Below are 24617 nucleotides of genomic sequence, written 5' to 3' on the forward strand. Positions count from 1 at the left end.
TCAAAAGTGCAAAGAACTATAAGGTATAAACACATATTTTAACAGCTTTTGAGGTGTGCATTAGCAGGATACACTTGAGAAACATTTGGAAATGGTAGAAGAATTAAAAAGATCGTGTATGGGTGCCTTGAAAATTTAAACTTAAATCACATGTTATTAACAAGTTGGCCCATGATATTAGTGGGTAGACTTAGTGCCTTTCATGTGAGCAATCCAGAGATTCAATCTCTGGCAATAGCATATATATACAGACAGAACCATAAAAAGAAGAGAAGATTGCATAATACCAAAAAGGGTACAAATGATAGGGTACACCACTCATCTTGCAAATATATATATATATATATATATATATATATATATATATATATATATATATATAATGATAGATCAGATTGAAACGCAACTAGAATGTAGCAAGTGACCCTCTTATACACACACTCGGATCCATGATGCTACAAAAATGCATCATGATTTTGACAGTAGGTAAAAATCACAAGGCAGCAAATTTCCTTCTTTACATTCAGAAAAACCAAAAGCCCATTAATCATCTTATGCTGTACGTCGAAAGCACAAGCAATAAATTATATCCTTGGTTTTCTCTCAGTGTGGTTGATGAACACTCTGTTCAGTGGGTGAACCAGGAACAAAGGGTACAAATCCCCGGCCACCAAAAACAGGACGCATGAATGAATCATCAAATTTACGCCAGTAAGAGTGAACAGTATGAGTTGGAGATGTTAGCAGCATGCGCAGGCTGCTTGGGGGAGTGGCACCCTGGTGAACCATGTCAGCTTCTGAATCATGACCATTCTCAAGGAGTGGTAAGATGAAAGATTTCGGACTAGATGCGTCTGATGACACCATACTGCTCGAGTGTTTGGTTGCAGGCAGCAAAAGCCTTATAAGAGGTTTAGTCAACAATCCAAACACCTGGAGGAAAGAAAAAAGCTTTATTAACCAACAACAAAAAGGCAAGAAACTCAAGAATTCCTTCCCTCTTCATCCCCCCCCCCCCCACCCACCTCCCAATCTCTATTTTCTCTCACTCGCTACTCCAAATTTTTAATTGGGTCAACTTATATATCTAACTTTAATTCATTAACCAACCCAGTTGTGATAAGTGGCACCATGAAATATTGAAAAAATGATTTCACAAATATTTACAAAGGTTTAAATATTTAAATGGACCAAATGGGCAAGTGGTGGGATTAATTTGGGTTCATTATGCACGTTAGAAATATAGGTTGTTGACAGGTTGATCTTCAACAAGCATCCAACCCGACCCCAACCCATGCATCCATTTTGCCACCCCTTCTTGCATGATGTAGGATTCTTCTGGTTCTCTTTCTCCTTCCAAATTTAGGTTATATTTGTTTTGTTAGAAAAAAAAAGATGTGGGAAGTAAAAGAGTTCTGATTGGAAACTTTGCAACATAAAATATTGTGGTCTAACTATTTTTCTGCGGTTTGTTTACTGTACAACAGTTGGGAAAACACTTCCTGGTATTTATTTGATCCAAGAAATTTTATGTACTGCAGTTATTTTTTGTTCATCATCAAAGCAAACACGACAAAACCCAAGCAGAGCACCACAAGGTAGCTAACTCAGTAGACATGCTTCTAACAAACTAATATGCCTTCACTTTGCTCGTTATCCTTCATTTTGTAGCCCACCAAACAAGGGAAAACCTCATTCTGAAAGGAGGGTGTGTGTGTATGTGTGCGTGTGTGTGTTGTATGTGTGCAGTTTCAAGATTGAGAGATAGTGAGTTCTGTTGCTTGTGACCTCAGAAGAGATGCAAGGGTTTTATCTAAAGTGCAACTCTGCCATGAGCAAGAAGATTTGGACTTCTCTCAAGGGGAATGGTCAAAACCATGACATTGTTTTACCTTTGAAAATCATGATTTGCAACCTAGAAACAACAGAAGAATAATGGTTTTACCTCAAGAGGCTGTTTCTGCTTTTATGATGAAGCAAATGGACCACTATCAGAAAAAGGAAATAGATGATGGAAAGATGACCCAGTACTATAATACGTCTCCTCTCATCTCCCATCCATGATTATATAATTATAAGCATCTTATGTCAAATTATGAATTAAAAACTATCTTTTACACCACAAATATCTAATGATGATAGTAAGAAGAAACTTCTTATAATTTTGAGTTTTTTGAAAGTAGTTGTTTATCCCCTCAAGTTAGTTACAAACCTATTTAAATAATTAAATAGCCACTTTAGACTATTTCTACCATTATCTATAAGAAATTAGATGAATTGGGAAGACATGTAAATTGAAGATCATAGTACTATTGCAAATTCATATTAAAGGAAGGTCAAACATTAAATATTGCTCAAGAATAAATGCCCAAAGTCCACTCCATGTAGGATGTTGCTATAGAGGAATAAGGCATCTTACCACTGTACTGAAAAGAACAACAGTAATTGTACTGGTGATCATGATTGCATTCCCACGAAGTTGAGTATGTCCTGACCTTGTAAACTACATAGGGATGAAAACAACAAAAAATCATTAGATAAATACATCTATGTAGTTGATGCAAATAAGCTATCAAAAAATAAATTCATGTAGTTTTCTTTGCCCTACACCTACAAACAAGGCAGGATCCATAAAAGACATGTTCAACTTTTCTTTGTAATATCTTTTATGGGTCCCAACATGTTTATAGGGCAAAGAATACAGAAGGTTGTATAAACTTGTTACCAGCAATCACATCATTTATTCGCATATGCCTTGAATGCTATAAGAGCAAGAAAAAAGAGCATTTACTCCTAAGAAATTGCCTTGAGGCTACAATATGGACATAAAGGCCATGCATGATGTTTCCCTTGAGAGCATTAATGCCCTTGCATTAAAAGCTTAAACTATTAGGTCTCAAAGTTTTCTTAATTGAAATTCAATTAAGTTTTCTGTTATCCATATATATAAAAAAAAAAAAAAAAAAAAAAAAAACAGGATGGTCCATATCAGAATGTCTCTCCTTTGAGCGAAGCTATTTATTTATTTTCTCCATTTTTTGCATTTTCCCATTTTCTTTTGTTTTAAAATTATAAAAAAGTAATGATGGTCTATTTTGATTAGATCAATAAAGTTGTGCACTATTAGAGAGAGAGAGAGGCATAGTAATAAAACATAATAAAGTCAAATATTAATAAGACAAGTAATATAAATAAGTTGAGGTTAAACAATCAAACATAAAACAACAAAAATAAAAATATTATTTTAAAAATCCACTAACTTCCACTTAAAGCTAATAAATATTAACAAAACTTAGTAAAAATTAAAAACATTTCAGTTCCGCTTAAAAATCAAACTTAATAAACAATAATAAAAATAAGAAATTTAAATATAAAAATATTAATTGATAGTTTTAATAATATTATGATTTAAACATGGGTTTGATATATTGCAAATAGAACTCGTGTTCTAATGTTGTCTTTTATTTTGTTTCTTCTTTTTATTTTATGAGTTGAGACCTTTATTGTCCATAGTGCCCATACTACACAAGAGACTTATATAAAATAAAGGGCCACTTAAAAATGATATAAAAATAAAAAATTGATGCAATTTTAAAATGTAGAACCCATTTTCGAAATCGGTTTCAATTCGTCTAGAAACCCGTTTCTAATGTGTGATAATAATAATAATAATAGGAGAGTTAAAAGTTACGAAATTAATAAAAATTAGTACATAAATTAAAAAACTAAAATATAATTTAATTCTATTTAAATAATAATTAATATTAATAGGATAGTTAAAATTAATAATAAAAAGTAAAAAATATAAAAAATTATAAAATAAACCATTTGCATTCCACATAAAAATTATAAAAATTAATTAAAATAATGTCATAAGAACTCCTACTTAGGGATGACCATTTATAACTTGGCCCAACCTTGGGCTCAAGCAAATATTTCCTTCTAAGCTAGGTCTAGCTCAGATCTAAACCAAGCCAACACATAATGCAGGCAGTACAGGGTTATTAAATTAATAAAAAATTACTGAATTTAATAAAAAATATTAAATTTTAGCAGCTTTTATCTAGCAACTATTAAAAATTAAGAAATTAATAAAAATTAGTATTGATAGGATAATTAAAATTAATAATAAAAAGTAACAATTCGTTTATAACTTCGCCTAATCCAATTAGATATATAAATTTACATGCTCAAGCAACTATTTTCTTTTGAATTTGGTCTAGCTCAAATATGCACCAAGCCCACACATAATGTGGGTAGTAGGGCTATAAACGGATCAGATTCAAATCAAATCCAACTACATTCGTACCGGCATCTGATTATGAAATGTTTAGATCTTCATTCACATCTAGTCATTATTATGTTGGATTTTGAATTTTAAAGTATAAATGCATATATGTATAATTACACATAATATCTAATTGGATGGGGTTAAATCCACATCTAATCAAATTATTAACCAGATTCAAGTTCTAGCATCCAAATCTATTATAATCGGATTCAAAGTCTAATTGGGTATCAAACTTTCGGAGTCCAATTATGGCCCTAGTGGATAGGGCCCCAAGCTAAGCAACCCCTAATAAGCTCAACTTGGAAGTTATATGAATATATGGTAAATATACGGACAAGCCTGTAGGCCCAGACAAATATTATTACACTTAAGGAGTGGGCTAGACTAGGCTAGGCAACCTTAACAACTGCTAATACACTATCAAAATTTTCATTGGGCTACACAATGGGGGTAGTGGGTAGCCCATCCTTCATAGCTCCTTTGGCTTCAATATATTATCTAAAAATAGTTAAAAAAAACCAGAAATAATACATGCATGAGTTGCACTCGGTTTGGTTCAGTCCAATTACGAATGTTATGATGCGTGCAACTTGGGTGAGTTGGATTAGGATGAGGATCAATCCAAGCCTAATCCAAAGTCTTAAACCTTAAGTTTGGGCTTAGATTAATTTAATTATGACAAAAAAATTTAATTATAGATTAATTTAATTATGATTATGGCCTAGTTTTATATATTTACTGATCTTTAAGTATTTTAAATATTCAAGTGATATTTACAAAAAAAAATTAAGCATTTCATCATTTATAAAGTAAAATAAATAAAATATAACACTAACAAATAATATGGAAAAGTAATTATTTTATTAAGTAATTAGATATAATTTATTGTTTTTGTTAAAAATATTAATATAATTAATCCAAATTACTGAATTAGTAAAACACTTTTGTAACAATTTATTAAAATAAAATTTAATTATTTTAAACAACATTGCATTCTTTCCTTCGTTATAAGTTTTGGTTATTTCACTTTCCTTGATAAATCCCATGCATCGCACAGGTCCCTGCTAGTTGATCAAAAAAATTAGGTCTCAAAGTTTGCCATATATGAGAATGACAAACAAATTTTCTGTATGATGACAGCTTTAGCAATGGATTGGTCTTTAATATGTTCTCCTATCTCCAATTTCCCTAATGGTCTTCCCCATCTGAAAAAAGAAAATGACACAGGGAAACCAAGCAAGCCATTTACTCTGTAATCCCATTCCAACTTGGCATGTTCTGGACAGGCTGTCCAACTTGTCTTCAACAACCCCATCACCTGAACAAGCATATATGGATCATAACAAACATCTTGGTCCCTTGAAAGATCTGTTTCCCTACCTGATTATAAGCAAGTGCAATGGATACTGCACCTCGCATAAGACCAGCCCACCATATTGTAATCTGCATATCAAAACTGTTGTATTAGCATACCAATTAAGGACAAAAAACACAAAACCACAAGAATCCAAAACACTTACTTGCTGCTTTATGTGAATTTTTTCATTTGGATATTTCTTTGTTAAGTTTGATAGGAAAGATAGGGGGAAAACAAAAGCAGCCCTTCCGACCAAAATCAAGCTCAGAAGTATTGAACTCACCAAAATTGATTTTCCAGGGCTGCACAATAGTAGAAAAATAGTTCAGAGTGGGAGAAAATAAATGCAGTTTGAAACAAGCAGTACTAACATTCAATATAGAACTTTGCTTTCATTTTTATTATTGGATGGATTGTTCTTTTGCAAGAACCAATGATGAGTCTTAATATACCCGAATGATGTGTTAGATATATATAGCCCATACCTATTACTGACAAACCTCCATTTCTCAATATCCAAAGCATCCATACCAACATAAAGGAAGATAAATGTTTCAGTGACAAATGAAAAGGTTGCAAAAGCATGCCTACAAATATTGGTAAGCACATGCAAAACATTAGTTAGAAAACAACAGTGCTAAGCTTAGTAGCAAAACAAACAAATTTGGGAGGAAAAACCCTCAATGATATGAAATACATACTTAGTAGTGACTCTTGAACTCTCAGTCACATTATGCCAAGTGTAGTGGGACATCACAATCCCACAAAAGAACACAGTGAGAATACCACTCAAATAGAATAACTGCAGTCCATATAAGTTGGCCAAAATTAATACTAAAGCACTAATTCCTGAAATTAAATAAAGAACTTGATACAGAAAGAAAAATTCTTACTTCAGCCAGCATATAAGACAGGTAAGCCATGAGTATCATAAGTGCAACCTCACGATCAGTAGAGTGCCTGCAATTTTTGTATTACTGGCTATTAGAACTTTTGTCAGGAAAATAAAATTAAACTGGGTTCATATCAAACTTTTCTCTATCATAAACAATTCATGGTAAACACATGACCTTCGACATGAAGTAATATAGGGATAAAATTAACTACAAATAACTGCTACAATCTTGGAATTCACTGACCTGCCAAAATACAATTTTTTGATAATGAACGCACTAAGCAAACCAGTCTGGAGGAAAAAAGAAATAAATGTTAATATCACTTATGAACAATGAAGAGTCAATATAATCCCATAAGGCACAAATAGAAACATCAAGAGGGGGGAGGGAGAGAAAGACTTACAATCACTCCCAACATGGTGCTTGTTAAAAATAAATAAAAGAAGTTTCCAATAAAATGCAAGGCAATGGTGAAGTTGATGTTAGTAAGATCAAAACTCTGGATTGCATTAAACAGCACAACTGATGTAGCATCATTAACAACACCTTCCCCAAAGACAAGACTGTAAAGTAAAGGTGTTTCATCTTGATTGAGCACCTACACCATTAGGTAAAATAATTGTAGTTACATTCTGTTACATTCATAAACAACAGCACAGTTTCAAAAAGCTTCCCATACCTGCAAGGTGCAAACAGAATCTGTTGCAGAAAAAATTGCTCCAATTGCTGTAAATGTAAGATGAATAAAGATAAGAACACAAGAAAGAAGAGATATGGGAATGGAACACAGCATAAAGTAGGAAAGGGGAAAAGGGTATTATAGAAATTACCAAGATAATCTCCTATGTCAAGGGATCCCATATCCAACCTTTTAAAAAATTCTGTGGCACCTGAATTTAAGAATAAAAATGTTAACAACATGAATGGATGATAAAACCATAAGATAATTTAGTCGCAATGAATAAAAACATTGTGAACAACCAAATGCTAATATTCAATAGCATTTGTCAACTTGAAAACTCTAATCTAATACGTTTAATTCACAATCCCTTTTTCTTTTGTTTCCCTTTCTGCCACGTAATAAACATTATTGGGAAAAAAAAAAGAAAAAATTGAGCAAAAAAAGGTTATAAGAGCTCACTTTTACAGAGAACCATAAAATTTTATAAAAAGGCAAAATAGGTTATACTGACAGCCTTCAGATGTACGATAGTTTTCATCCATACTTGTAACATAAAAAGAAAAATAACAGTGATAATGCACCAATAGTCTGTGAACATATAATAAAATGATTTAAATTGTAATCTAGAGTCTGGAGTCATGCATAGCCCATTTTGGCTTATAAGACGTGCAGTTAACACTCACTGTCTACAAACACAAGCCATGTTTTCAGGTTCGATGAAATATGTTGCTTGTTATTTTTCAAATAAATAAAATGAGATGTCATATTTTATTATTTCTCAAATAAATAGAGCATAAGTGTATCTAAGGAATTTGACAGATTCCCATTTCAGAGTGTACCAGACCAACATTTCATGTGGATTTGGTGTGGGAATTTGAAGAAATTCTCAAACATTATTCACTCAATCAAAAGAATAAATTTTTATTAATTTGGGCAAGGCCCTCTCAGAGCATCGTTTAGATGGCACCCCTGATTACATCTCCGCAAAGAGCAGAAACAAAATTGTTTGATTACGATTTGGACAAATAAATATACAGAACAAACCAAAATAATTATAATTCTTTAAAGAAGAACTCCATTTGCATGTCTTTACATATCCAGATTTCATTGAAATAAGAAATACAAAATACAACCAATAAACTTTACAACATCATTTCCCTTTTTGTACGAATATAATGATTGGTATAAACACTTCCTGGATTAAAAGTTTCAATTTCATTTCTTTTCTTTGCAGTAAGCCATAGTTAGATTGAATAAATAGCATTGGTCTTCCAGATCTTTTGCACTTAGAAGACAACTGTAGCCTAAACAATCGGATTATAGTCAGTTTTATCCCTTTTCTTGTCTTCAGATCTGCATTATTAGGGAGCCAGCCATGTTCAGCCAAGTTAAAGACCAAGAATATACATTTATTTTAAACTCTCCTTAGTAGGGGGACCACAATCAACCAAGTAAAAGCACTAGATAGTAGATGGTTTTTTCCTCTAAGCCCACAATTTCTTCTTTTACAAATGAGGTTTAGAGATTTAATGAAAAGGAGAAGAAAGCAATAAGAATATTGTAATATGAGAGGGAAGACATATTCAAAGAGGATATTTGCAAAGAAATAGATATGTTGGGTGTGTTCTCTTTCTTCTTCCTTTTCTGTTTCTTATCTTCTCTATGAACCTTCTCTCTTTTTTATGTCTCTCTTTACTCTAAAGATTGAACTCCTTCAGACTCTCGAGTCTTGAAAGTGTTGGGATTACTTAAAAATCTTTCTCCAGGAAAAGGGGGTTGTAGTCCCCCTTCACCCATGTTTGAAGTGAATGGTACCTGGTCTCCCATTTAATGAGGGAGAGTCAGATGTTGGACACTCTTTTAGTGGCACAGATGGGCTTTAATGAGCCCATTAACCTTCTTTTATGGACATGGTCCCTATCCATTTAATTGGGTTTTAACAGGCTTTAGGTAATTGGATTGCATGGGCTTATAATTAAGCCCATTCCTTTTCTTAAAGTTAAGAGACGTCTACTTGTATCTTATTATTAATTTTGCTTTCATAAAACAAATGGTTTCAATATATACATATATATGGAGGTAGAAGATATTCTGATATTTGTTCCACTTTCTTTTTCCAAGGGAAAATAGTAATTCTAATACTCTGTTCTAGAGGGCTTAAGGACTGCCAACAGATTACATTTTAGCCCCTTAGCTGTTGAAGGTGATTCCAGAAACACCATCAAGTGGGCTAAAAGGCATGGAAGAAAAACCTTGGAGGATTGCTCACCTTTTTTCAGAGGTTCATGATCTTCCTCACTGAATTGTTCTTTTAGATGGATCTTAATCATGAAGCAGATGGTTTAACAAAGTTAGGTTTGGGAAGGAATATTTTGTATAGTACGGATTCAATGCTTACTTAATTGCCCAGGCCTTTTGTACATCTCTTATGCACATCCTTGATCCTTCCCGTTTTTTGAATACAAGTTACCTTTTCTCAAAAACGCGCCCCCTTCTTATGCTTATCAATAAAAGGACATGAATTTTTTCAGACACACCCATGGTGGGATGAGGGAGTTGAAACAAAGATAGGATTAATATTTTCCTCATATATTTTACCAAATCTATGATTGCATTCCATCTTTAACAATTTTTACAAGATTAACAATTTAACATAGTTAGCCAAGTGCTTGCATTACCAAACGGAGAAATAGCAAATGAGGGAATTTGGGGTCAACACTCAAGATCTGAGTGGTTGACAATGTATGTACTTAACTGCTACGATGCACACAGTGCACCACAATAAGTATGCATGACAGTTCACCAAAGATTTTCTTTCTCCATTCAATAACATTGGAGGAAAATATATGATTTAAAATAACTAAAAATACATATAATTGAAAATATTACCTGTTGCAATGATGCTAAAGGATATCAATGTACCAACAGCACCAAATAGTATGATGGTTGTGAAGTTGCGGAAAAATTGTTTCTTTTTCACTTGAAACCTGGTTTTCATTTGATAAAGAATCAAAATAATAAGCCTTTCAAGAAATTGCTAGGATCACCAAAACTAAAACAGGAAAAAATAAAGAAATAACCAAATATCAAGTAAGGAGAAATAGCAATAAAGATACATAATCAAGTGAAAACTGATCAAAGCAAAAAATAATAATAATAATCAAAACAGGAAGAAGAAAAGGAGTAAAAATGAAGAGTATGTGGCATCTGTCTTAGACAACTAATTCCTCCACATGAATAGAGCCAACCACGTTATAACTAGTGTTGGTAGTTTTAGAGAGAGAAAGAAGCAACAGGCACATAAAATTTTTGTGCCACGTATCAACATCACAAATGGGCTAATTTTGGAAATCCAAGATGGAATCCCAAACTTACTACTTACAAAAAGCTCAAGTTCAAATTAAGTGGGTCTTGACCAAGCCCAATTCTACAAAACAAAATTCAGATTCAATGGGCTAAGTGGGACCCACTAAAAGAGTCCCTAAACTTCCTGAGTTATCTAGATAAAAAGATAAGGTTAAGTGAATCCTATTCAAGGTGGGTACTCTAACCTTAACTCTAAGGATAAGGAGAAAATCTTATCTCCTAATCACATGAGCCCACAAGTTTAAAGTGATCGTCTGAAACTCTAATAAATAAGCTTTCACCAAGAAGGTTGAGACCAACTAAGACTCTTTCAACATACCTCCATAAAGAGGTTCTCATTCACAAAAAAAAATACCCTTTTTCCACTCACAGGAGATCTGTGGAAGAACTAGAAGAAAGTTCCAAAGTCCTCCATTCACAGAAAACCTCCAAAGTTCTTTTATCACCTTTTTTTCCAACTCATAAAAGGTCTCTAGGAGAACAAGAAGAAAGCTCTAGAGACCTCCATCTACAGAAGACCTCCAAAATTCTTCATCGGCAGAAGCCTCATAGTTCTTCAATAACTCAAGAAATCCTTTATGCCTTTCTACAAGAGATCTCTAAGGTACAACAACAACAAGATTTACAATCACCAGTTCAGGAAGAATCTTTACCAACTCTTGGATTATGTACATTTCTAGATTCATTGGAGAACAAGATTTTCAAGCCCTCAAATTGAATCTCTAAACATTTGTTTCCCATTTTATTAAATATCAAAGATTTGATATTTGTCATCATTTTTCTATGTTTGGATTTTTAGACAAGAAACTTGTATTGACAACCATATTATTCATCAAAAAAAAAAAAAACTCTATGATGTATTAGTCACCTTGAGCTTATGGCTATAAAATGAATGACATAAAAAGGTCATGAACTTAACATCCACAAGGATACCTAAGAAGCACTCAGTTCTAAATGTTATTCAATTTTCTCCATTGCAAAATGCAAAATAACCTCAGTTTTTTGAGAAGCCCATCTAGCTTTTATCATCCAACCATGCATTCAGTGAATCCAAAATTATCTTCAGCAGATTTGATTTGTCAAGTGTTTCTTTGAAATTTTAATTAAAGATCTCTGATTAAAAGTGTCTGTGTATGTATGAAGAATTTTATTGCATGGATGCTTAGAGTTTATTATTTTTAAGAATAGTCCATTGCTATAATCTTTTGACGGGAGGAATTTCTATTTCAACCCAAGATAGTAATTCCTGAAAATTGAGAGTTTTTACAAGTAAAGCAGCACTGCATTAGCAGTACCTAAATTGATAAGAATTATAAAATGTCCTCATCAGCTGCAATATGCTTCATGTATTGAGGTTTAAAACGCACCACCTGAAATTTCTTTGTAGTGTTAACAAAAAATGTTTCACCATCTAAGTGATATAATAATGTAAATAGTTACAGTCTTGTTGATTATTTCATCCATCTTTTTTTTTTCCTGTCTTTCTTTCATGTCTATGGCTGTAAACAGATCAGATCCAGCTGCATCCACATCCAATTATGAAACCTCAAGATCAGCATCCGCATCCGGCTATCATGTCGGATTTTGGGTCAGATTCGGATTTAATCCGCAACCATCTTATTGTATTTGAGATGTCCAAAAAAATTAAAAGAAGATATGTGTGTGTGTGTGTGTGATTTAAAAGGCACGCCTAGGCACACAGGCGAGGCACATTTTAGGGTAGGCGCCTCGCCCAAGTCCTAGGTACAGCCCATTCAAAAGGTGCATGCCTAGTGCGCCTTGCACCTTAGCCCAGGCGTGAGCTTTTTGAAAATTTGCCGCTTTTTCCTTTTTTTGAGACCGAACCTTCGAGAACCTCCTATTTGGTAATGTTGTCCATTCATTCATCCTAATAAAACATCTTCTTAAAAGAAATTAAAACTATAAAATCATTATTTTTTGTGTGAAAACTAAGAAATTAAGACCCTAACATGGACTTGTTTGGGCTTGCCTCAAGGAGTGTGGCACAAAGGCGGCTCGTAGAATTAGGAATGTAATATGTCACATTAGCTAATTGATGCAATTGAGAAAAAAAGAGATTGTGGGTTTTATATGCTTGAAAATGTTTTATATGTTTGATTTCATTTTTAAATTCTCATTTTTGAATATGCTTTACATATTATGTTTATGTATTTTAATTTTAGATAATAGGTTTTTTAAAACATTTATTTTAAAACTTAAGTTTATATTTTTATTAATACTATGTTTTATAATTTTTTTTTTTTTGAATGTTTTGCATTTTATTGCATTTTTATGATTTTTTTTTAATTTTTTTGATTTTTTTAGCTTTCTTTTTAAATTGTGCGCATTGCCTCAAAAAGGCGCACGCCTCACCTTGCGCCTTTCACTTTTAATATATATATATATATTGATGAATGAAGATAATTTATTAAATCAGAAAAAAAGGCAATACAGGAAACCCAAGAAGAGGCACGAGCTGTTACCTCTTCAAAAAAGTATTACATCAAATTAAAAACAGAAATAGCCATAAGTAAAATTATATAGCAGCCCAAAATAAATGTTCCCTTGAAGCCCCCTACTTAGCTAACCCATCCGCTAAAGTATTTGCTGATCTCCCCACCCAAAGAGAGGTAACAGTCATGTTTCTTGTAAGCCAGTTGACTTGCCTCAATAAGTCTCTTTGTCGCCACATGGCTGAAGCTGGGTCTGTCAGCCATCCCAGAAGAATCTGAGAGTCTCCTTCAACTACCAAGTGCCAAACTCCTAATTGTTCTGCAATCTGAATACCTTGTACCGCCGCTAAAATCTCAGATCTATTAGAGTCTCCTATTCCCACGGGGCCTAAAAACAAGGCTAAGATGTTGCTCTCCGTATCTCTCAACACCCCTCCTATCCCCGATGGGCCTGGGTTTCCTTGGCTGCCACCATCAAAGTTCAGCTTTATCCATCCTTCGGGCAGAGGGATCCACACTGCAGATTCCCTATCCTTCCTTGTATGGCTATTAGCCACCGCTATCCAATTTCTCCAAATATCATCAAAGGAAAAAGTATGAAAGAAGTCCATAGTTCTCAACCAATGAATGGCCCTAGTCAAGATACAATTCTCAACAGCCTGAATGCTTCTTTCCTTTTCCTTGAATATCCTTGCGTTCCTTTCTTCCCAGATTGTCCACAATGCGGCTGCTCTAATACATCTCCACATCATTTTTCCTTTTTTTGTAGACCATACAAAAAAGGAAGGATCAAACAACTGACTTAAAATTATAAACTTTATAAAATATTATATCAATTATAAACTTTACATTATTATACATAATATATATACTATATACATAAAATAATAACTTTTTTATTAGACTCAAATTTTAATCAGATCAGATGGGGTTAAATCTGCATCCGATCCAATTATTAATCAGATGCAAGTTCTAACATCCGCATTCAGTATCATTGGATTTGGGGTCGAATTGGGTATCGAACTTTCAAAGTCCATCGATGGCCCTATTCATGTCAGAAATGTCTTGATAAGAATGTTGCTAGCACCACAGGCCTTCTCCACCACAAAGATGTCAAATCACATCACATCAGGACAAAAACATAAACGAGGACTTTCATGCAAATACAAGGGTTTAATGGGAGCTACATCTTGTCCACTTGTGATTTAAGAGGACCTTGAAGACCAGGACCATGACACTGGCATCTACTATCTTGAGGAAGATCATTTGAATCCTTGATATCAATCCTCCAAAAATTAGACATTTGGTAGATGAGTAGGCACCTCGTGGCTCTTAGAAAAGAACCCTCATTGCACATTGTTCTTCCTAGTTCCTAATAAGATTAGTGTGACAACATTTCATCAATAATTACAGTACCTATATTGCTGAAATAAATAATATGAATTCACAAATTACTCGTTGTAAAATGCATATCATAGAAACAGCAGCAAAGGTTGCATTAATAGTAAAGATAACACGATGAACATTCGATAATGGTAACATCAGTGAAAGAGATACGCTAAAATACTATATTATTCCTTCATTCAGGTCATTGACACAACCATCAGCACCAGAAGATCCAGAAAACTTCACCTCAATATGAATTAAAGTTTACAAAACATACAAAACACACGCACATAAAGCACACATGTGAATATTCATGTATTTATGAATTGATAAGAAGACCTGAAACTGATAAAAACATGAATACTTTTTCTGATAAATAATTTAATAAATATAAAATGAAATTAGTTTGTTTATGGATAATCTTCTCATATGATAACTAATGATTTAAATACGGAATATAAAAGATTAAAGAATAATGAAGAGAGGAACCAAACAAGAAATACTTCATATACCCTGCATTAAATATGATAGGTGGGAGAAGATAAATGAAGAAAAGATCTTCACTAAAGACTAAAATATGCGAGCTTTTTCCTCCAGTAGTTAGTAGAATAACAACTCCAGTACACAAACCCTGCCACCAAACAACATAAATCAAATACTATTTACAATAATCCATTACAAAGGCAAAAAGAACAATAAAGAAACGGAATCACCAACTCACAATCACTAGGGCCGTAATTGACTCATTCATCCATCGGCTCTCCTCCAATAGATGACCAATCACAATGCAAGCACAAAGGAGCGCCACAAACAAATTCATGGAAACCACGGAGGCATGATCAGATGTGGATAGCACCCCCGGCCTCATTAAACCAGAGCCTGACAAGAAAGCCATCCTCACCACCGCGATCAAATAACCAAACTAGAAGGCACAAAATAACCGAGTAAAGTCCGATATACGGCTCGGCTTCAAGTTTCCTTTATACCAAGCAATCTCATGTCTCTGGACTATCCATTCCAAGAGCTCCTCGAACTCAATCAAATGGAAATCTGGAACGAGAATTAAAAAAAAAAAAGTCAAATTTCATATCACCAGATTGATCAATACGATCCAGTGCAATTAATAAACAATAAATCAATTCTTCATGAGACTCTCACACGTCTAAAATTCCAGAAAGGCAGAAAGTTTATAATATTCTTACAATCAAACCTCGAAGCAAATGACCCATGAACAAGATCAAATTCCTGAATCGAAATCCGATTACGAATGGCGAAATCAAGAGCGAAACCAAAATGATGAATGAAACCAAAGAAACTAAGCGTTCGAATTAATCCACTATCCAGGTTCTTCTTCGCAAAGAAGAGAAATCCACGGTCGAGTCGAGCAGAGCAGTCGTTACAAGGACGAATACAGAAATGAGAGCGCCAGCTCCGAGAATTCTTGAAGAAAAACCAGCTGGGTCACGAACGAATGGTTGGGCGATTAGGGTTCCAGGAGCGCCGTACCTTGGATGGGATTTGGAAAGACCGATCCGAAAGCAGAGAGAGAGAGAGAGAGAGAGAGAGAGAGGGAAGAGGAAGGAAGCAGCGAGAGCAGTTAACAAAGAAACAAAGAGAGAATGGAGGCGGGAAAGAGAAGGGAAGGAACGCGTTAAAATGGAGGTGTGGGAGAAGGAAAGCAAACGATTGTCTGTGTTCAAATTCTTTGCTTCTTATGCACACGCCAACGCCACCAGCAAAACAGTTGGGGAAATCTCTAAAGCCTGTCTTGTCCCCAACCCCCGACCCTCGCTGCAGCTGGAAACTATGCCAGTTACAGTTTAAACCCGCCACGTCTCTTTTCTATTTTTCGAACTACTAAAAACGCCCTTCACTTTGAAATCGGGTGACGACTGACGGTTCTCTTTCTATTTGCCCAATTGCCAAAATTACCCCTCATTCCATGCTCTTAATACACAAAATATATTTACATATACCTTCCATTTTGGGAAAATCCTGTGATTTTATTTCTTGATTTCTACGGGTTTTACACATAGAGTGGATATTCAATAAGGCTATGTTTGGCTTAAAAAAATAAGGCCATGTTTGGTTTGATAAAAAAAACTAGAGAATGACCACCCAGTATTTAAGGCTATGTTTGGTTTGAAGGAAAAGGTAGGGAAAGGAAATGAAAGAAAAGGCTTCTTTTCCCTACCTTTTTCCTTCAAACCAAAAACAGCCCAAGAGTTCTAGTATTCTGATAAATTTTGTTTGGCATGCATTGTGAATTTAGGTTAGTTTTAATTGATATATATATAGAGAGAGAGAGAGAAAGAGAGAGATTTATTATTTAATTTAGGAGGCATTTGGCAAGTCTTATGGATGGGTTTTTATTTTTTTTCAATATATATTCGTTGCATGGAATGGATATTCAATAAGGCTATGTTTTGTTTGATAGAGATTGAGCACCCAGTATTAAGTGTGGGGTTAGTATTCTGATCAATTTTGTTTGATAGGCATTTAGTATTGTAAGTTTAGGTTATTTTTATTTTATGGTTTTTTATATATAGATTTGTTATTTGATTTAAGAGATTAAATCAGGTTTAAACAATAACCCACTTTATGGATTCTACATCATTTGACTCCATGGTTTTAATACAAAATAATACCTTCGATTTAGAAAAAAAAAAAAACTGTGATTTTATTTCTTGATTTCTATGGGTTTTTCTTTTTTTGGTATGGTCTTCACATGGAAGGGATATTCAATAAGGCTTTGTTTGATTTGATAGAAAATAAGAGGGGAATAGAAAATTAAGGGAAAGTTCTTAACAAATTTTTTTAGGCTCAGTTTGGAAGGAGTACAAATACAAATATGTACAGTATAAATATATACAAAATATAAAGTTTTGCACTCTACATATTCTCTTAAATTACTATTTATCTCTTATTTATTTTCTCTCAGGCCAAATACAGCTTAGCTAACAATTCATTCCATTTTAATGTGATTATCAAAATAAAACAAGGCTTCTCACCTGAACTCAATCCATTCATTCCATAAAATTCAAATTAAAGGTTAAATTTTATATTTTAACTAATTAACACTTTAATATGATTATATAACCTTTTTTAGCTTTTAAGAGCATCGCAATTATGCCTAGAAAGCACTCCTGTAACTAAATTGAAGTTTCTACTGATTATGAATCAATAAAAAAATAATTGGGTTATTTTTCCTTAGATTCATTAATGTTTTTTATAAGTTGTAAAAATCATATACCTATGATACCTAAATAATTGCATAAGATAGTTAATGAATACTTCAATATTTAGTGTAAATTCCATATCCAATACCTTGTCTAATTTGCAAGGTGCCAATTGACCAGTTGGTAAGCTAGTTGTAGTAGAGACTTGGGATCGATTCCACCCACACCAAGGTTGGGGGATGGGTCACTCGTCGAGTTGTGTAGTCCCATATATAAATTACATAAGTTGTGTTTGATACCATTGTAGTTTCTACTATAAATTTTTTAGGTTGATCAATACAAATTCATGAGATAGATATTTTTTTACTTGATATTTTTGGGTGGATCAATACAACTTGTTATTTCTACCTTATAAATGTCGATGTTCAAGAATTTGGGTTGTTTTTACCTTATAAAACGTTAATGTTTAGTACCACATGCATTTTTCTAGTTGGAATGAATCTCATAGGCAATCTAATAAATCATATTTCTTATAACCAATTTGCATTAATCAATTCAAAACAATCAGGTAGAAACAACAAGGGTTTTGGCTTGGCATTTCATCACCTGACTAGGAGTTTAGGTCTTATCAACTATTAGGCCCCATTCGTTTACAAATTTCTCACTTATATAGGTAAATGCATTTATCTAGGTAAATGTTTTCTGTGTAATACTTACCCGGGCAAGTCCATTTATCCATGTTCTTTTGATTCTCATATAAGTGGTATAATGACATTTTTACCCATAAAAAGCTAAAGTTAAAAAGGGGAAATTTGTCCCATCATGTGTTTATAAACTTTACCCCCAAGTGGAAAAGTTATTTACCCACTTGAGATAATGTAAGTTTTACCCAATTAAATGAAATTATCTTTACTATGGGGCCCAGAACTTAATGCAAAAAGAGAACTGTAAATTTGGTTAATGAAAAAAATATACCCATTGACCAATTTCCCCCCTCTTATTTAACAGTAAACGAACGAGGCCTCAATATCAACCCATTATCTTTAGGTTCTCAAGACTAGGGCTGGCTTCAAGCCGAACCAAATACTAGGCTATTTCGGTTCGGTTCACTGGAATTGTTTCAGGCTCGAGCTCAGCTCGGTTTAAAGCTCATAAGTTTGAGCTCAGCTCGGCTCGAGCTCAACTACAAGCCAAGTTTTTTCTAAAAAATAAAAATTATACATATAAGAATATTTTATTATTTTACATACAAAAAATTAAGAATTATAAAAAATTATTTGTTATTATACATATAAAAAATGTTTTTATTTTACATACAAGAAAATAAGAATTATAAAAATTATTTACTATTATACATAAAAAATAAAAAGATTATATATAAAATATTTTATTATATATATTTATGTGTATGTATATATATAACAAAAAATTATTTATTTATTGTACTAGGCTCATGAGCCTCACGAGTCAAGCTTCACTAGGCTTGAACTCAGCTCGATTAGCAAACAAGCCTATATATCTGGCTCGAGCTCAACTCAAAGCTCAGTTTAAACCAAGCCGAGCTAAACTTTTTACAAGCCGAACTCGGATAGCTCATGAGAAACTCGGCTCGTGGCCACCTCTACTCAAGACTTCTCTTTTTGTAAGTTACATTGCCTCCTAAAGCTCCATTTTGTGTTCCTTAAGTGATTGGTGGAGGCCAATATTGAAAATGTGTTTGGTTTCGTGGGCATTTATAGGTGGAGTGTTTGTCAAATAAATGTTTAATTGAAAAACATTACTTTACATATTTATTGTTTTTGTTGTTTGGTTGGGCGTTTCATGAATGTTTCAAGTAACACCCCATAAAGTTATCTTCCACCCCCAGCTTATAATGCTTCAGATAAACATTTCATTTCAATAAACATTGGGGCATTGGTAGGAACCAGAATTTAAAATTTCTCACAATGATTTATGCACATAAATCCATTTGTTTCTATTTTTAATATTTATTTAATAAACTTTAAAACCAAACATTGATTTCCTGCACAATAAACGATAATGCCTAAATAGTGCTAATGCGACATCGTTTTTCTCTAAACGCCCCCAGGACAGTGAATTTTCAAAGCAAAGGGGCGATTGATTTTGAAATCCCTTTGTTCATAGGAATTAATTCAGGCACAACTCATTTTTCATTTTTTAAAGCTCGATCCGAAATTCAAATTCCAACCCCTGCTGTCCAGCGTGCTCATGACTGAGGAATCTGTGTACAGAGCATTGCTTTTCTGAGATCCTGGTATTCCGCCATAATAATTATAATCACTAAGCTCTTTACACTGATTATGCTTATTTAATCCTGTCGCTATGGGGGTGTACAGTGCAGGCCAGAGGCCACTTTCTCCGAGTCATCATCGATTCATCCAGTGCTTTCTGGTCGGATTCTGCTCGTGCTGAAGTGGTACACGTGGCCCGGATATGCTGTATCCCTGCACACCATGAATGCAACAGAGCTTGGCTTAATCATGGGCGTTTCTAGTTGGTGTGATGATGATAACTAGTTAAAGATAGTGTCGGATTTTGGATTCTGGAACTCCGGTCAGATCAGGAAACTTACACATGCCTCCAACTAGGGGTGTCAATTGGACTGGATTTGGTCCAATTCGATGTAATCAATTGTGAGTTCATTATAAATGGACTAGGTCCAATTCAATTTAATAAATATTTTGGACCAATTTAGACTGATTCAATTCAATGTATGGGCCGTTCAATCTGTTCAAAAATTTATTTTGATTTAGATTGGTTTTAACTCAAACTCAGTCCATTGACACATATATTCTTATCTTATGTCAATAAACCAGATACTGACTTAATCCAACCCAATCCAATATAAAATTGTTACGATGAACCAGGTCCAATTCAATCTCATATATATTTTGGACCCCAATCCAATATGTCTTGTTGGTCCATCCAATCTGTCCAAATTGATTTTGGACTGGATGAGATCCAATCCAAAGTCGGTCCATTGACACCCTTACCTCCAACGATGCCTTGGAGCGTGGAAGTGGGGGTGAATTTGAGCCAAGCCGAGCTGAATATCCAGTTATTCTAGTTTGGCTCACCAATATTTTGATATTTATTATTTTTATATGTATAATATATTATATTATATCATATGATATATATATATATATAGTGAAGCTTTATTGGGATCGAACTTGGCTTGATTAGCAAATGAGCCTACATATTAGACTCAAATTTGGCTCGAAACTCAGTTTAAACCAAGCCAAATCAAGCTTTTCACGAGTCAAACTCAAATAGATTGTGAAAAGCTTGACTCATGGCCACCCCTACATGAAAATTGAATCTCTTAGATGCTTTTGCAGAGGACCCGAAGGCATGTACAGATTTGGAGAAGATCCACTACTTTTTTCAGAAAAGTAAGGTGAGGGTGGACCCATTGACAAATGAAAAGAGGGTCTTTTGTGTTGAAATGGGAAAGCAAACCAAGAAACCCCCTTCAGTGTAATTTGGATTTCCTCTATAAATTCATTATCCTCACAACATTTATAGCAGTGCATTGAAAATATCTTTTCATGAATGAAAACATACGTACAAGAGATATTTCTAACATGTATACGTACATCTTTTCATGAAATATAACCCTATATTGGTAACAAGAGATATTCCTAATTTGTGACTGGATGTTATGTGAGCAGAGTTTTTGCTTGCAACTTGAAAAGCCACCAATTCCCAGTTTTCACAACCCAACCGTCCAATCTGATCCGAGTCTTGCTACACTACTAAAACCATGTCTTAACTCTTAAAAAAGTGGATTGATACATAAATACTCTGGTCCAATACCACTTCAAGAAACATTCTTCATGGCTAAATGTCAATAATATAAGTTCCATCCAAACCATAGGTCATATCTATTCTCCCTTCTCATGATTTTTTTTTTTCACTTTGGAAGCCTTGTTGCATCGTTGGCTCATTACTTGGTGTAATAGTGAAAATTGGGGTAAGGGTGATCATTTTTACTTTTTCAGCCTGGTAGAGAAAGATTGACCGCTATTTACTTATAACACGCACACACGATGACAGATTTGATATATTATATAAATGCTTTATATTTATATAAATTATAACATATATTGTGCTTGTAATTTAACAATTGATATAGCATTAAATAAAATTAAATGGTGAAATAGAATTCGTGTAGCCAGCCCCTAGATATTTGAGATAAGATTTGGATGATGACGATTTTATGCATATATTATGTCATATAATATAAAACATTATATATTAAATCTAATGTATTTAATATGGAACTTTATCATAAGTGCCCAGCCTAGCCCAGTCCAGTCCATAATCGCCCCTAAATTAGGGATGTTAAGTGTGAAAACATGGTTTGGAGCACAAATTAAATATGAAACTTTAAGTTTTGCTTAGGCTACAAAAGTTAAATCCGTATATCATATATGGTTAATACTTATATGTACATGTATATGGATACGCAATGGCTGATACCAACATTGGGGTCCCACCAATCTAACCTGACCCAACTTGCACCCCTACATTTGAGGCTTACCACCTTCGAAGCCCCAGACCTCAAGGTCCCTGCCCACAGTTGTTATGGAGAAGACATGGGCAAGACATCACCACCCATTCAATAAAGATTAAAGAAGAAAAGGGAGAAGAAAAGGAAAAAGGGAGAGCTTATAAGGACAATTCAACGGTCTAAGAGGCTACTTCAAACCAAACAGATTTGACAGATCAATGGTTCCGAGTTGTAAAAGATGCACATAACACATGGCTGTCATTTTGAATTCTTTTTTTAAGTTACCACTAGTATTATCACCTTTGGACAGTCTTACTTTCTCAGTTTTTTTTATTGAAAAATGAATAAACGACCCACATGCTGATGAAATTTCTTTCTTCCATGCATCAGATTAAAAAGACAGACATGCTAGTTCAGGGGCATTCTACAATCTGAATTTCTTTTTTTTGTTGGTTTTAAAGACAAATTAAATCCATGTAGCTTGAAAACAAATTAATCGGGATAAAATTATGAAACCAAAAAATCGTTATATTTGGTTCGGGCTCATCGAATATACTCGACCCATTAACAACCCTACGTATATATTATTGTTAGTCCGGACACACACACATATTGGAGTGGGGTCCCAATCAATAATCGTTTTTACGGTTTGAACAAACTAACTATTAAAATAGTGGCCTATTAAAATAATTTTATTTTCATTTTGAAAAATAAAACAAAATCATACATCTTAGCAAACACCCCCTAAAATAGTTAAGAGTTTAAAGAAAGAAAAATGAGATGGAATAAAAAAATATATATCCAGTTTTTTGTAATTTGTTTCAGAAGTAAGGGCAATTCACTACTTATTTTGTTTCGTTTTGACTCTCGTCCACGATAATTTGGCTAATCTTGTTCAGTCACGGTGACCCGGTGACCTAGATCAATCACGGGCATAGACCTTCTTATGTCACATGAAAGACTGCTAAAAGTCTAAAAGCTTTCGCTACCTTTTCTACCTTTTTCCCGGTCCTATAAAATGTTTTGCACGGCACGGCTCGGCTGGTCATTAAGTCATAACTTTCACATGAGATGGAGCCACGTGGCTTCGCTTTGCCGCTCTTTGTCTATTTGTCATGTGGGTGGGGCCCGAGAACCCCACCACGGTAGTCCTGTAGCAGAAAATCAGAAAATCTTCTCCTTGGTGATATCATTGCGTTCGTCTGAATCATGGATTTTGTTTTGTTCGTGTAGAGAGAGAGAGAAAGAGCCATGGGACCCGCTAGCGTGGTGCTTGCGTATTAGACAATAGTAGGATCATTTATTTGATCAGTGCACTCTTCGCTCTTGGTCCATCGAGCGGTGGGTCCCAAGTCGGCTGATGGGAGTACAACGTAGTAGTGGAAGTAGAAATATTATACGTTACCGGAGCTTCAGTTAGTACAATGTTTCTGCAGTCTTGGAGGGATCTTGGTTGTCGCATAAGTGGAACTGGAGTGGGGACCAGGAGAAAAGAAAGGAGACAGCGTGGACCGGCTTCTTTCTCCTTGTGACGATCAAGGCATCAAGCGATGATTAATGGTTGGTGAATCCCCGACCAAGCTTTCGTTGATGAGTGTACAGTGATGGAGTGATGATCTGTGGTGGTCCCTCATTAGGCATGCGGTCGATGCAGGATACCACGAGGGCCCCGCATTTACGCAGATAGATTCTGTTCCACACGAGCACGGACGTTGTGCAAGCCAAGAACTCTCTGCTTTCGTTTTTCAATAAATGGGGGCGGGTAAAGTTGGTTAGCATTAATGTGTCCCACATTAATCGAAAAATCCCGATTATTATAGTTTGGGCCTAATACTAATTTGGTCTCCAAATTTTAGTGTTATCTAATTGTTAAATAGTTGTTAAATGGCATTTGAAAAAGATATAAATATCCTTCTAGTGCTATCTAATTTTCTTTATCAATTATTCAAATATTGATATAAAATTAATAATCTTAAATCTTTGTTTTTTCTATTCAATAAAGTTGTAGTCACATCTTAATGGACATTTTAGACCCCACATTTCTTGAATAAAAGAGGTAAGGATTTAGGATTTTTAATTTTTTGTAAACGTTTAGATGGTTCATAAAGAAAATTAGATGACACATGAAGGATATCTGTATCTTTTTCAAATGCTATTTAACAACTAGTTAACGATAGGTACTGGATTGACACGTTTTAAAAATTCAAATATTAAATTTTCGCATTTTAAAATCCGAGGACCAAAGTTGTCGCATTTTATACATCTCTAATGTTTCATTTTATACCCCTCACCTTTTCTTTTTCTTTTTGTTTTTTAAATTTTTATTTTTTTAATGGAAATTTAAAAAAGAAAAGAAAATGAAAAATATGGGTCGGGCTTGTGCTAGGCCCACCCCAACTTGCATGGGCCTTCCCACATTACACCTCTAGCCGAAACTCCTATCCTCTTCCATTTTGTATAATTCTTTTTC

General features: G+C 34.1%; 1 protein-coding gene across 2 annotated transcripts; it reads right to left on the reverse strand.

Annotated features, from left to right (window-relative positions):
* Window positions 1-260: 260 nt before the first annotated feature.
* On the reverse strand, window positions 261-16226 carry LOC104588931 (sodium/hydrogen exchanger 1). 2 transcript variants are annotated; one of them, XM_019196237.2, is made up of 15 exons: window positions 15634-16226; window positions 15153-15481; window positions 14944-15062; window positions 10116-10213; window positions 7375-7434; window positions 7224-7270; window positions 6948-7142; window positions 6788-6834; window positions 6542-6608; window positions 6350-6450; window positions 6134-6235; window positions 5812-5950; window positions 5672-5734; window positions 2420-2503; window positions 261-933 (listed from the first exon to the last, which is right to left on the reverse strand). In XM_019196237.2, the coding sequence occupies exons 2-15, from the start codon at window positions 15324-15326 to the stop codon at window positions 604-606; spliced, it is 1626 nt and encodes a 541-aa protein (XP_019051782.1). In that variant the 5' UTR covers window positions 15327-15481; window positions 15634-16226; the 3' UTR covers window positions 261-603. The 2 variants fall into 2 exon arrangements, with proteins under 2 accessions (XP_019051782.1, XP_010245360.1); XM_010247058.3 differs by having other exon boundaries at window positions 15642-16058.
* Between the last annotated feature and the right edge of the window lie 8391 nt (window positions 16227-24617).

Source organism: Nelumbo nucifera, chromosome 3 (assembly GCF_055504915.1).
Source record: "Nelumbo nucifera cultivar China Antique chromosome 3, China Antique-T2T, whole genome shotgun sequence".
NCBI lineage: Eukaryota > Viridiplantae > Streptophyta > Magnoliopsida > Proteales > Nelumbonaceae > Nelumbo > Nelumbo nucifera.